The sequence below is a fragment of the Lampetra fluviatilis genome, chromosome 52 (genome assembly GCF_964198595.1).
Source record: "Lampetra fluviatilis chromosome 52, kcLamFluv1.1, whole genome shotgun sequence".
NCBI classification, from domain to species: domain Eukaryota; kingdom Metazoa; phylum Chordata; class Hyperoartia; order Petromyzontiformes; family Petromyzontidae; genus Lampetra; species Lampetra fluviatilis.
This window is the reverse complement of record NC_136326.1, coordinates 9644048-9659037: the sequence shown is the minus strand read 5'-3', so window position 1 is coordinate 9659037 and position 14990 is coordinate 9644048. Positions and strand designations below refer to the sequence as shown.

Genomic DNA, 14990 nt, shown 5'->3' with positions numbered 1-14990 from the left:
GGGAGGCTCGTGAGGCCTCCATATGCAATTCGCCAAGCATCAGGCGGCTAACGAGCGCTTGCGAGGTACGCAACCACCACGCGAACCATGGCGAGGTGACAAGGCATGACTCCATTGCCCCATGGTACCGGTGGGCACGTCACCAAAACTACGTCGCCCGTTGCAAGGGCCGGTGCAGGTTGTTGGTGTTCGTTGACCCCAGTGCGTCCGTATTCAATTCGGTCAACGCCGGTGGTATATGCACCCATCATGGCGGAAAAAGTTTGAGCCGTCGATTTACAATGCGTCATCTCCCATCCAGAAACGGCCTGCGTCCTACGAGCCTATCACGCCACCCCGAGTGGACACGCCTCAGGAGTCTGGCTCCCCTTCGCCCACAGGATCGCTCCGACTAAGGCAGGGCGAGCCGACCGGCCAGCCATTGAAGTCCGAGTTGGAGGACCAGCTGCAGCCGGGTTGCTGGTTTTGGCACGACCAGGACCCACAAGAAGCTTACGGTTCATTGGGAGACACGGCTCTCTAGCGTGCGTTGAGCCGTCTTTTACTCTGGCTGTGCGGGACCCGGTTCGTGGTCACGGACCGGCGGTGGGATCCCGCTCATGGAGGACTGTTTTTCATTGAGGAATGCGAGAGTGTTCAAAGAGACAGACTGCATTGCACACCTGTATATACACACGTATTTGCTACCCGTCGGAGGCCGTCGGACTGCGAGGGGGGCTACGTGCAGAACGAGAGAGAGCGAGAGAATGAGCGAGAGAGAGAGCGAGCGAGAGAGTGAGCGAGAGAGTGAGCTAGAGGGGGGGGGTTTACATAAAGCCAAGTTTAAATATATATTTTTTTAATTACGAAATGATGAACGAAACAAAGTGCCGAATACACCGAGCATCTTCTTGTTTCCACTGATCGTAAAAAAAAGGAGAGAGAGAGAGAACAGGCTAGCAGTGAAGAGGCTATGACAGTTAGAGAGAGAACAGGCTAATATTGGAGAGGCTAGGAGAGTGAGAGAGAGAACAGGCGAGCAGTGGAGAGGCTAGGAGAGTGAGAGAGAGAGAACAGGCTAGTAGTGAAGAGGCTAGGAGTGAGAGAGAGAGAAGGCAGCAGTGGAGAGTCTGAGAAAGAGCAGAGCGAGCGAGCGAGCGAAGTGAACGGAGCAAAGCAGGCGAGCAGCGCAAGCGGGAGTGTTGCGACGGAATTACGGGGTGTTGAACGCGAAGAGTTCTGTTCAATAAAAAGTGACACGAGAAAATGAAGTTGTCCGTGTGAAATAAAAACACTACACATGTATCTCGGATGCCTAGATGATGAGATATAACTTGCATGGAGTGTCAATGGAAGATGTGAACGGGGTTGTGATTGTCTCTCCAGTTAAGAACATTCCAGAAAGGGTAGATATATGGCGCTGCATTCAGCTCACTGCGTTGAGTGAAATTGAGGTATGGCTTATATCATACGGACACCTGGAAAGGGGGCACAGCCCTAACCCTAACTTTAATTTTGGGAAATCTGCAATAGGTTCTAGATGTGCAAATAACAAGTTATATATAGCTCTAAACGCGGCTCGACAAAAATAAATGAATGGTGTAGGTTTCTGGAGAAATCCTTAAAAAAAGATTTTGCCAGGACAGTGTTATTTTTCAGCCATGTCTCGCCGTTTTCCTTCCGAAACACAAACATACTCAAACCAAGTTTTCTTAACCAAAATACATACATACTCAAACAACCATGAAATTATCAATTATAATTTTCCCCACTATCAATGTTATTAGTATGAAAAGATATTTGTATATCTTTTCATACTAATAACAATGATATTTATAAGGGTATTCTGAGGGTCGGCCCGAGACCCTTAGCTCACTGCACCCAAGCAAATATCACACGCTCGGACAAAAAAAAAATCAGTCTTTAGAACCACTTATTTATTTACAGAATAAATATTAACTAACAATCTTGACTTAAAGCTTCCGTGACTGCAGGAATTCATATTCTTGGGTCTTTCGATAAAGTCATGTAGATAGGTTCAAAGAAAATAACAAAGAATAACAAAAAACTACAACGTTTATTTTTCTCCTGATGACGATTGCTTGTGTTGCGATCGAAAGTCGTAGTTGTTTGTTATTTTTTGTTATTTTCTTTGAACCTATCTACGTAACTTTACCGAAAGAGCCAAAAATATTAACTAACAACCCATGACAACACTGAAACACGTTACTCCACTCTCCAGCATAAATGGATTATTGAACTCAAACTACAGGTAAGCAGACACTTAACTCCTGGCAGGGTGAGACAAATTGCATCACTCTCACAGCCAGTTGAGTTGTTGAACTCAAACCACAGGTAACCTGCAGCGGAAGTCCTGGCAGAGTGAGACAAGTTGCCTCACTCTCCCACACAGGTGGATTGTAGTCCTTATTGTTGTCTGCCTCTTTGTCGACTTCTAATTGATCCACGTTTGAATTCACGATTATAGCAGCATTGTCGGAGGCTGCATGTGAAGAAGTATCCACCACGTTAAGTATGGCATTGGTGGTGCTAGTTTTCCAGACATCAACGTTCAGGCCCCGAGGAATAGTGCTCTCCTCACACACTTCAATGCCGCTAAAGAACATGTCAAAGTTGGCTTCTGGCAGGACGCAGCTCATCAGCCTCGGCCCATTTGCTAAACTAAGCGGAAAAGTGCCACGTGTGTTGCTTAGGTGGTAGGAAAGGATGCTGCATCGTTTTGCGGGTGCCCACGCGGCAAAGGCCACGTCTCGCCGGTGCCATGTGGCCCGCCTCTACAGCACAGCGTGGACGGCATCTGAAGATGGCTGGCAGTTCCGGCTGCGGGAGCCATCTTTCCTCTCATGGTCATCATGATCACCACTGTTGACCATTGTCAAAGATGCGCTGGGCTATCTTACAGTCTGAAGTCGTGGTGGTGGGGCCCCAGTTGAGGTCACCGCAGGTCCGCCGGCGGTAGGCATGGATGGCGGTGAACAAAAGTACGCGTGCCGGTTGCACCAGTGCCACGGACTGCAGTATGGAGTAAATGGTAGAAAACAGCCAACGCAGGGAGATGACCTGGCCGTACTGAAAGCCGTAGAGGATAATGAAGAAGATGGAAATGAAGCTCACAGTGCTAACAACTACCCAGCCCAAAAATGCACGCAAGCACGAGAGTACAGCACGGCACTTTGGACTGAGTGGCCGGTAAAACTCCACCTCTTTGGTGCTATAGTTGTCAGATTCTGTGTCATCATCTTCTTTTTCGTCAGATGCTTTGTCGTTATTGTTGTCTGCCTCTTTGTCGACTTCGAATTGATCCACGTTAGAATTCACAATTATAGCAGCATTGTTGGAGGCTGCATGTGAAGAAGTATCCACCACGTTGAGTGTGGCATCAGTGGTGCTAGTTTGGTGGACATGAAAGTTGATGCCCCTAGGAATAGTGCTCTCCTCAAACACCTCAATGCCGCCAAGGATCTTGTCGAAGTAGGCTTCTGGCAGGACGCAGCCATTCAGCCTCGGCCCATTTGGTAAACTAAGTTGAGAAGTGCCGCGTGCATTTCTTAGGTGGTGGGAAAGGATGCCGCTAGAAGTCTGAGGAGCGATGTAATAATTTTGTATGCTCTCCGGGAAGCAGCCATGCTGCAGCCTTTCCTTCCACTTTTGGGCCCGTGAGGAGCTCGACAATTCTGGCTGTTGTCTGATCAAGCGAATCGAATGTTGTGGCTGGAGGGGCAGGTAGAATGTAGTGCAAGAGTAAGCAGTGGCAGCAGCTGCAGCTTCAACATCTCCATTGTGGAATGCCTTCACAACAATTAACTGCAAGGGGATGCCAATGAGGGCACTCTCCACTACGATGGTGAGAGATTGCAACAAACGGACAACCAGGGAGTGGGCGTTTTGCAGTGCCTGCTGCGATAAGCGGAACAGCATAATGGACGTGAGCATGTCGAACAGCTGCAAGCACACACAGCAACCCAATCGCTTTGTTCGTGTGAACGACTTCCCAATGGGCGTCGGATGGAAGACAGACAGCCACAGGTGGTCTTCGCACATCTTCACAGCAAACTGGATGCTCAATACTGTCCAAAAACTGGCCGAGTCACCCAAATCCGAAACCGGGAAAATATGATCTAAGTCGCTCCCAGATAGCCATCTCCGGCATAGAAAGAACCAGCAGCGTCCACTGAGAGGGCACTCGACCTTGACGCGACTTAGGTACCAGCTGGGGCTGTTTCCCTGATGGATGACCCAGGCCCGCAAGTAGCACAGCTCGCCTAGATCCTGCTTTGCTGTGAAGAGAAGGACATCAACGGAAGCGGTTTTCATCAAACTCCGACCATGCGCTGAAACATGGTGTGTTTTGCTGCATCCGTTGGAGCCCACAAGCATGAGGTAGACGTCCGATGTGGTACCCGAGGTGGGACGGCTGCCTGTGAAGACGGTGAGGATGTAAAAAAAGGAGTCACTCTCCTCCTTGTCATCGAGGGTGACGAATATTGACCGGACACCACTGGAGTCTGCCAAATGCCTCTGGTCCTCACAGCGTTGCTTCCGACGCACCCAGCAAAATGTGAACCCAAAAAACACGAGGACGGCACTCATGGTGAGTACTGTGATGAAGTTGTGTGCTACTGACCTGATGAGCACCAAGATTTTGCGCAGGTCTATCACTTCCGGGATGATGAAGAGGCGAGTGGCCATGGTGCGTAGCATAAGCCCCAAAGCGATGCGAGCAAAGCCTCCATGGCTGGGCCCGCACTGGCAGTGCAGTTTGTCGCCCGTGGTGAGGGGCCCCAGCTTGCAGGCTAACTCATCCCAAACCCTGGCATCACTCTGGTAGTCCAGGCAACTGGCCTGGAAGAGCGTCACGTTGACGCCAAGGTTCCCAGGGTTCTCCACCTGCTGCGTCGGCTCTAAGCGCACAAATATCCTGTAAGAGGTTGCCACAGCTTTACCCATACTATCTGAGCCACTGGCATTTTGCAAGATCCACGTGGGCAGTTTTATTAGGTGCGGGTTGGCCGTCCTGTGTGACAGGAGCCAAGGCTTGGAAGGCAAGAGGCTGTCTCGACTGCACTCAGCTGCCATTGCCGATCCTTCACACTTGGGGAAGGGAATATCATCCAAAATTGCATGCACATCACGTGAGGCCACGGCGTTGATGTTGACCATGAGGCTGATGGAGAGCCCACTATCCCTGATGCTAAACTTGAGAAAAGTGAGTGTTCCCCTACCAACGCTCATCATGTTCACATTGAAGACAAACTCCGCAGAAGAACCCGTCCTCGCATTCTCGTCTGGGTAGAAGTGAACTGGCAGGGCCTTGTCCCCCACCTGTCTGCGACGCACCACCAGGTCTACCGACTTGGTATGCAGCTCCACTGTTTTCAAATCGGTGTCCACAGCCGTCACAGCGAAGGCTATGACCGAGGAGCCAAAGTTGGTGTCAGGTCCAAAGCTCGGCAGGGGACTCGTCTCAAACTCAAGCAGCATTGTTGACACAACGGCATTGGGGCCCAGCCAGGGGGTGGTTGTATTGCTGACAGGGGAGTGCATCAGGCAGGCTGTGCAGTCTACGTTGGCCTGATCACCAGATTCCATGTCCCACATCTCAGCCTTGCGCACAGAAAGCCTGAGTCCGTGTGCCTCCAGGACTGTGGAGGCCTCGCCGTTCACTTTCCTCACCAGGACAGTGGCCCCCAGCTCAGCCATCATGGCAATGGCTGGTACTCCAACGTTCAGGAGCATGGCAGACTGATTCTGCGGAGCTGCCTCGGAGATGCTGGAGGACGCATCGAGAACACTCGTGAGAGCTCCCAGCACCGCCGTGCCCACACGCTCAATGCCAATGGCTTCTAGCTCATCAAATCCAGAGAGGAGGGAGTGAATGGCGTTGTTAACCTTGCTCAGTCTGGTCACCGTTTTCGTCAACAGTTCCAGTGACTGCCCAGCACCCAGGTTCCCAATTCCCATTGTGGCCTTCTGTAGGGCGGCTGACACCAACAGGATGTCATCTCTGTTGTTGAGGGGCACATTCTCGAGGCCACCGAGTAGCCGTGTATGCAATGCAGTCTGTTGTGCATCGTCCATATTACTGGCCACATTATTGAGCTCGCTTGCGACAAGATAGATTAAGTAGGCAGCTGCAGAGGTATCTCCTCCCTTCAGCATCATGACCAGTTTGGAGTCATTGCCCAGCACCATGCTCTGTAGGTCGAGAATTGTTATACTGGTATCTGGCTGCTTGGAGACTGACACGTTGAGGAACAGCGTAGTGTAGGCATCCACAGCATTCCACACCTCAATGCAGAGCACCTGTGTGCCACCAGGCAGTAGAAACTGTGGAGACCATGGGTTGTAGCCACTGTAGATGATTGTGCCGTCACATACTGATGTCAACGGGATGCCCAGGCAAGAGAAGACTTTGTACCGAAGTGGCTGGTGGTGATTTTGAAAATCCTTGCATGCGACCTGAAACCAGGTGACCAAAGCGGTGCCCTCTGTCGGGCGCACCTTGCACGAGCCCCCGGATGGTATAGGGTTGACGACGAACGCCCAACGGTGGATGCTGCTCCTGCCCGCATCAGCGGAGGTGGTGTTTAGCTGGAGCAGTAGCTGTCCCGGTAGTGACACATAGTCGGCAAAGGCATGAGGATTAAGCGAGAGGAATGAGCGGTGGCACCCTGTGAGTGAATGTTTGTCCCAGTCGAGAAGGACTTCAGTGGCGGTAGCGGTGGTGGTGTCGCCGCTAGCGCTGGCAGCGACCCACATCAGGCTCCACTCATATCCAAGTCGTCGCTCGGGTGTCTCGTTGCAGTCATTACATCTGCCCGAGAGGACGAGTCGCTCACTGGGGTTGACGGCCGGCCCACAATTGAGAATGCACACGAGCTCAACAACAGGCACCGTGCTCGCCGACGTGAGCCTCACGGCCTGCCGGGCACTTGCGACCTCGGCCCGTCCCTCCTTGCGTACGACAAGCAAGAAATGGTAGACTGCATCGGCCATGAGTAGCCGGGCTGCGATGTCTAGCGTCGGTGATATAGAGTAGACCCAAGGCAATGGTGCTGGAGAGGAAGCCACACGGCAGGGATTGGAAGCAACGCCGGCTGAGGCATCGATCGCTGCAGCTGCCATGGCGTTGAGCTCGGAGATTTTGCATGAGCACAGCCATGCGAAGCTGAGCTGGTGGTGCGGGGAAGCCTCGTCGGGGTCGTGGGAGGCCGAGCCGTCGAGCTGGAGCGGCTGCGCCCATTGCGCTGTACGGAATGAACCGCCCGCAATGGAGGCCACTAGTTCTGATCGATCGATCTGTGCCAGCAGGGGTGGGATGGTGAGAGAGAAGCCAAGCGGATCAACGGGACACAAAAACAGGATTTTCATTCATATTCCTGAAATGACAAACACACATCCACTACACACAGCATCAATGAATAATAATGTCAACATGTAAAGCTGCACTGCTACCACACAGCATCTCGTAGAGAGAGAGGATGGCTCAGTGGCACGATGGGGGACTACCGCCACGCCATGAGCCACCATTACCAACCATTGCCCAAGCTCTGTGGTTCTCTATATCTGAAGGTGTTATAAGCCAATTAATGATGATTGTTTATATGTGGGAGGAAACTGGAGCATCAGGAGAAAACCCATGGAGCAAGGGGAAAACGCTCTATCTTATACAGATGGAACAGGTGGAGTCCATATATTTTGCTTTACTACCTGGTGAACCAGGGTACCGTTCCAGCTCGACAACAACCAAATCTGTGTGTGATCCATCAACTCTTACTGTTGCCTTCACAGCACTGGGTTACAGGCCACATGTACAGAAAATAGCCAAAAATATATATTCGTAATAATGGTGTACAACTTTTAAAAAAGTGAATGTAAGATGATTGTTGCTGAAAATGCAAGTGTTTTCACCTTCAGATCAATGGAATCAGAATTTTCCATGAAGCCCTGTCCCAACGCACCTCGATCCAGGGAGACTCTGACCGAGAAGATGGCATTGTAGGTTCCGTAGGGCAGTGTGTGGCGCGGGATGCTGAGTATCGTGCTGTTGGTCTGGATGCTCAGTGGCAGCGCAACAGTTGTCAGCATAATAGACCCATCAGCACCCCTCTCCACCCTCCTGACTTCCCAAGAGTGCCCCACTTGCACTATGGCAGTGCAGACCACACCTACCGTGGCCCGGAGATCCACGTTGACGCTGCGAGGCCATGTGGGGATCCCGTTGGAGGCTTGGGGCCTCTCGACAGCGACTCCAGGAAGCCCACAGTGGCTGACGGGACGAAGGCGCACGAGCGTGGAGGCAACATCATTGAACAAGAGCTCATCGACCGACAGGTGCAGCTTCACCCAGAAGCCCAGGAACTTCGGGAACGTGCAGAAATGGACGAAGCCATTGGCCTTGTGAAGCGGGAATGGAAACAGCTGCCCCGGAAAGTACTTGGATGCAAAGTGTTCCGCAGGTGCTCCTTTGTTGGTAACGTAAACCTCATTGTCCAGCATCCACTTGCTTGCCGAGAGGGGCTCCTCCTCACCACTGAAGGAGACGTGGAAGGTGTAGGCACATTGCAGCCACGGCGCCAGCACCGGTGTGAACCACACAATAGGTGCGCGTGGATTTCTGTCGAACCAGGGAAGCACCTGCATGGGCCCCCATAGCAGAAGGTCATTGAGTCGAGGCGCCCCCAGCCGTGAGTAGAGCTGTCCGGCCGTGTCAATCATCACCCACAGGCTGAATGAGAAGCAGGACGAAGGTGGCGATATCTTTGCCTCCAGCACGTACACCAGCCCGTTGGGTAGCAGTAGCACCAGCCGCAGTGCATCCACCCCCCCCACAGGAATGGTGCCCCACCGTTGGCCTTGGGCAATGTCCTCATAGGAACCACCGGCGAGGTCCAGAGCGTGGACTCCACACGTGTAGGTGGCTGTTTTGCCGAGGCCCAGCAACCGAGCCCCGGTGACGTCATAAAAATCGCCGGCAGTGCTGATGCCATTGCGCAGGGTGAAGTCGGAGGTCCCAAGACTGAGTGAGCCGGCGTGGGGCAGGGCACCATCATGGAGGGAAAGCACACGGGCGTCTGCGCCGCTGTTCCAGTCCACCCCAGCGAGACTGTTGCAGAACTGGCCGGGGATGCTCGATGGGCCCAGGGAGTCATGCCAGTCGGGTCCATTGAGACGCAGAAAGTGGTCGAGCCCCAGCGGAAAGGGGGTGCTGATGAATGAGGCGATGAGGGGCGTCTTCATCGGGCAGAGTGACGCAGGTTTGCTGCTGCCACTGGAGAGCGTGATCAGGCGCAGGAGGCGAGTTTGTACCCGCACCTCACAGCTGTCGGTCACCGTGGGGCCACCTGAATGGGTAACAGAGGGGTTATCCTCAATAAACATGCAACGTTGGGGCACATTGGTATGTGTTTGGAACTATTGGCTCAACGTTGTTCACTCACCAGGCAGCGACAACGTCACTATGTACAATCCTGCCAGGTAGAATGCGAGGCTCGCCGTGTACTCATACGTCTCGCCACCGTCAAGCTCCACGTGCCACTGGGAGGACACCGTTGCCTGGCCACCCACATACTCCAGCCGGTAGGACCACGCCTCACTCTTGAGGGGCGCGCTCCACACAAACGCCACCTCCTCTCCCTCCATCACATCGTCTGTCCCAACGACATGCAGGCCTGGACTCCACGGCATGTAGAAGCGCCCGACTATTGTGAAATTCAGGCAGTTTCCCCCCATCAAACACCGGGCCACAGTGGTGCCGTACGGCCCGAGCAGGCAGAAGCTCTCAGACCACCCTTCCCAGCTGTGCATGGTTTGAGACACCGTCCACGATTGCGAGGTGTTGGCATCGAAGTTGGCGGGCCATGTGCAGTAAGGGACGGGCCAATCTGGCTCGTTGATGAACTCCAGGCTTGGGGTCCCTTGGATGAGGGAGGTGCCCACTAGACAATGGATGTCTCCATCTGTGTCGACCTGCTCGAGAAGGGTGACCGAGAAAACACATTACTGATTCTGAAGCATGCTTTCCTAAATGCATACTCTTAGGTTTCAACTAAATGCACTCGTCATTGGCCCAACTTTCATGTTCACTGGTAGAATCTTAACAGCATCTCAATAAACCATCTGTTGGGTTTTAGATTTGAAGCTTTCGTGACTGCAATGATTCATATTCTCAGGTTTTTTCGGTAAAGTCACGTAGGTAAAACATTAAAAGTAATGAAAGTAAAATAAAACAAAACAAAAATAAAAATAAAATTCACGACGTTTCGGAGGCAACACAAGTCTCCGTCATCAGGTGGGACCGTCACAGCCAGATTAGCTGCATCAAGTGAAGCAATGATTCAAAATGTAATCCCTTATAAGCAAGTTGAAGGGGGGGAGGAGAGGGGGGGGGAGTTCATCAGAATGTGGTAGCCAATGAATGGAACGTATCGGGAGGGAGGGGGGTGGGAGGGGGAGGGAGCCAACAAAACATTTGGCGACGGCTTGGACGCGGCTGCTGCGCACGCCAACACAATGGGCAGAAAGGGGGGAGGGGAGGTCTGATACACATGATAGAACAAAGGAACGAAAATGCCCATGTTTATACCAATGCAGGCTGAAAAATGAAGAGAGTACTGTTAAAAATAACTGGGGATGTTAACACTCGGTGAAGTAAATTAAAATAGTGCCTGTCAGATAAGATGGTCCAAAAAGTGTAATTAAGTCTTTTTTGCGTGGTTAATAACATCTTTCCAGTGATTACTGAGTTTGTACCCATCATCACGGTTGAAATTATGTCTGTGTTTGTATATTTGTATGGCTTCGTGTACAAACCTTTGATGGTAGCCAGGAGGCTTGCAGAGAACCTTGGTCTCGGAAAAGACAATATCATGAGAGCCCGCCGAGTTGTAGCAATGATCGGCAACGGCCGAAGAATCAGTTCTGTTTTACCTACGTGACTTTACCGAAAAAACCTGAGAATATGAATCATTGCAGTCACGAAAGCTTCAAATCTAGAATTAATGCCCTCTACGGGGAGGAATTCCACCTATCTGTTAGAGTTTTTAACAGACAACGAGACAAGAAGTCACAGCTTCTCGAGACGCTGGCCTTCCTCAAGAGATGCCGCGATAACAAGGTAATACCCATCGCTTTCACACTCACATCCGCTGCTGTGTCCTCACCGAACTCCAAACAGATCTTATTTAAAGCTAGCCTATCACTAATCTCGGAGAGAATAAGGTTACTCCGATCTGAACTCGATAATTTAGACAAGACTCTCTTACAAACACATCTAATGTTAACACAAAAAATGTCACCTTCTGATTGGAACCACGTTGATAACATGACTTCTGCTTCTGCTGACTCAATGTCAGCCAAATGCAAAGCTAACCTGATTTCTAAATTCAACCTCCTATCTAAAAAGAAACCAGAGCCACACATCGCAAAGCTGGATGTTAACAAGACCGTGATTAATCAGAGTAACATTCCAATCTCTGACAATCTAAAAACGGTACTGGCCAAAGGACTAAATTTCGCCGTCACCCCTAAATATATACCAGTAGAGGATATGATTTCTCAGATTGATGTAGCCCTCAGAGGCATAGGACACATCCATGCTGATGTAGCAAGAGCTGAAATAGCTACTATTCTCAAGAATGCTAAGAAACCCACTAGTAACATCAGCAAAAACGAACGCTCTGAACTCGCGAATTTAAAAAAGAGAGATGATATAGTCATCCTCTCGGCAGACAAGGGCAATGCCACGGTCATCATGGATAAAGATTCATACAACAACAAAATCCTGGACCTTCTTAATGATGGGAGTTACTCCAAAATTAAAAACGATCCCACTAAAAGCCTAACGACAAAAACCAACAGTATCATCATGAGTTCGACTTCCCTAATCGAACCAAGCAAACGTCCCTCTCTAAAACCATCGGCGGCAAGACCTCCCAGACTCTATGGTCTTCCTAAAATCCATAAAGAAGGCACCCCGCTACGACCCATCGTGTCGACGATAAACTCTCCGACGTACAAACTAGCCCGTTTTCTATCAGATACTCTGCTCCCCTTCACAGGCAAGACCTCTTCGGCAGTACTCAACTCAACCCAATTAGTCTCTATGGTTAAGGACATGGTACTATCTCCTGATGACATTCTCGTCAGCTTTGATGTAGTATCTTTGTTTACCAAAGTCCCAGTACCGGACACCCTAACAATAATTGAGGACTTAGTCCAACAGGGATTGAATTCTGATGTACCTGCGCTGGTTAGGCATTGCCTCACCAACACCTATTTTACCTGGAATGGCACCTTCTACAAACAGAATGAGGGTACCCCTATGGGCTCCCCCTTGTCACCAGTTATAGCCAACATTTTCATGGAAAAGTTTGAATCAGACGCCATCCAGACATCCACCCTGCGTCCTTCCCTGTGGAAGAGATATGTGGATGACACTTTCGTCATCTGGCCACATGGCCTCCCAGCATTGAACCACTTCTTGGACCACATCAATTCTAGACACCCATCTATCAGATTCACCATGGAAGTGGAGAAAGACGGTAAACTACCATTCTTGGATATTCTGTTTAAGAGGAGGCTTGACGGATCCTTGGGACATTCTGTCTACAGGAAAGCCACCCACACAGATTCCTACCTGAAACCGGATTCCCACCACCACCCATCTCAAAAGAATTCTCTCATCAAAACGCTATACCACAGAGCCCATGGCATTTCTGACCAACACCACCTGACTGATGAATTAAGACATGTACATCGGGCCCTCAGGATGAACGGATACTCTGACCGTACTATCCGCCAAGCTGTCTCTCCCACCACACAGAAACAACCACATGAAACTCCGACCAAAACTATCACGTTACCATACATAGCAGGCGTGACCAAAAAGATCTCCAAAATTCTAAACAAACATAAGATCCAAGTCCGATTCAGCACAGTGCATAAAATCCGTGATCTGATTCCATCTGTGAAGGATGTCGTTCCTGACTTACAGTATCCTGGAGTCTACAAAATTGAGTTGCATTTGTGGTGATTGCTACATTGGAGAAACAAAACGTCATGTTGCTGATCGTGTCCGCGAGCACAAGTCAGATCTGAAACACGGCAGAACTGATTCTTCGGCCGTTGCCGATCATTGCTACAACTCGGCGGGCTCTCATGATATTGTCTTTTCCGAGACCAAGGTTCTCTGCAAGCCTCCTGGCTACCATCAAAGGTTTGTACACGAAGCCATACAAATATACAAACACAGACATAATTTCAACCGTGATGATGGGTACAAACTCAGTAATCACTGGAAAGATGTTATTAACCACGCAAAAAAGACTTAATTACACTTTTTGGACCATCTTATCTGACAGGCACTATTTTAATTTACTTCACCGAGTGTTAACATCCCCAGTTATTTTTAACAGTACTCTCTTCATTTTTCAGCCTGCATTGGTATAAACATGGGCATTTTCGTTCCTTTGTTCTATCATGTGTATCAGACCTCCCCTCCCCCCTTTCTGCCCATTGTGTTGGCGTGCGCAGCAGCCGCGTCCAAGCCGTCGCCAAATGTTTTGTTGGCTCCCTCCCCCTCCCACCCCCCTCCCTCCCGATACGTTCCATTCATTGGCTACCACATTCTGATGAACTCCCCCCCCCTCTCCTCCCCCCCTTCAACTTGCTTATAAGGGATTACATTTTGAATCATTGCTTCACTTGATGCAGCTAATCTGGCTGTGACGGTCCCACCTGATGACGGAGACTTGTGTTGCCTCCGAAACGTCGTGAATTTTATTTTTATTTTTGTTTTGTTTTATTTTACTTTCATTACTTTTAATGTTTTACCTACGTGACTTTACCGAAAAAACCTGAGAATATCTGTTGGGTTAACGTTAGAATGTAGTTGGAATCATTAGGCTAATGTTGGCGCAACGTTGTTTCATGGAATATTGAGAATTTAACAACCATTCATAATGCACAAAGACTCAGAGGGCTGAATACTGTGTGCACGAGTCTGTGTTGATGTTGTGTGAAGCTCGTGGTTTTTACAGTCTGCACTGATATTTTAGTGGTGTAAATTATATTTATCGTTCTTTACAAATTTGACTAAATTTGTTATTGAAATCATGAGGCCAAGAATCCATTCGGAAATTTTGTAGGGCAGGACCAACTTTCCATGTCAGGTCGGTTCAAGGAAGGAGATTATTCAGGAAAAAAAAGTTATTTGAAGTTTCCTTGGACAAAAGCACAAGGAGCAAAACATTTTGGAATAATATGGTGCAATGACAGGGCAATGTAGACACCCTGGAGAGGTGATTGGCTCACTCTGGGAAAGGGCTATGTGTTCACAAGACCTTTGCGAAGAGCTTCTGGCCGCTGCAGGTGAAGGAGAAGAGTGAAGTTTGAAGAGGTTCGGACATAGCGATGATGATGAGGACGGGCAGGAGGGCTCGTGACCACACCATGGTCACTCCAGCAACAGAACCACCAGGGGTGCCACCTGTGCAGGTTTTGGCCTGGATAGTCCAGGAGTTGGCATCTGTGCGTCGGGTGGCAGGAGTTGATTAGCACTGGTTTTGTGGCGAGCTGTATCATTACAATTTCATGCTGATAATGGACCCTGTGTGTCTCAGCCAGCACCAGGTTTTGTCTGCAGTGGAAAAAGTGGCAACCCTAATTGAGACCACCAACACTGATAGTAGGAACACTACAACCACCAGCATCACCACCTCTGCCACCACCATCAACACGGCTAATACCAGCAACGCCACCTCTACCACCACCATCAACACCACTCCCACCTCCATCCAATACTACCACCAGCAGCACCAAAAACTTGCTCAGCATCGTTTCAAATACTGTGCCGGGAGATGGAACCAAACTGGAGACCTCTAGATCGCAAGTTACAGTATTCACACTCACATCCATTACTGAGTCTCATCACATCACTAACGTTACACTAACATCATCAACAGTAGCAAAGCAGGAGAGCACTTTACATG

General features: G+C 50.0%; 1 protein-coding gene across 1 annotated transcript; it reads right to left on the bottom strand.

Annotated features, from left to right (window-relative positions):
* Positions 1-2856: 2856 nt before the first annotated feature.
* On the bottom strand, positions 2857-14453 carry LOC144949004 (polycystin family receptor for egg jelly-like). Its single transcript, XM_078878789.1, has 4 exons — positions 14343-14453; positions 9441-9969; positions 7912-9344; positions 2857-7299 (listed from the first exon to the last, which is right to left on the bottom strand). The coding sequence occupies exons 1-4, from the start codon at positions 14451-14453 to the stop codon at positions 2857-2859; spliced, it is 6516 nt and encodes a 2171-aa protein (XP_078734915.1).
* Positions 14454-14990: the final 537 nt, after the last annotated feature.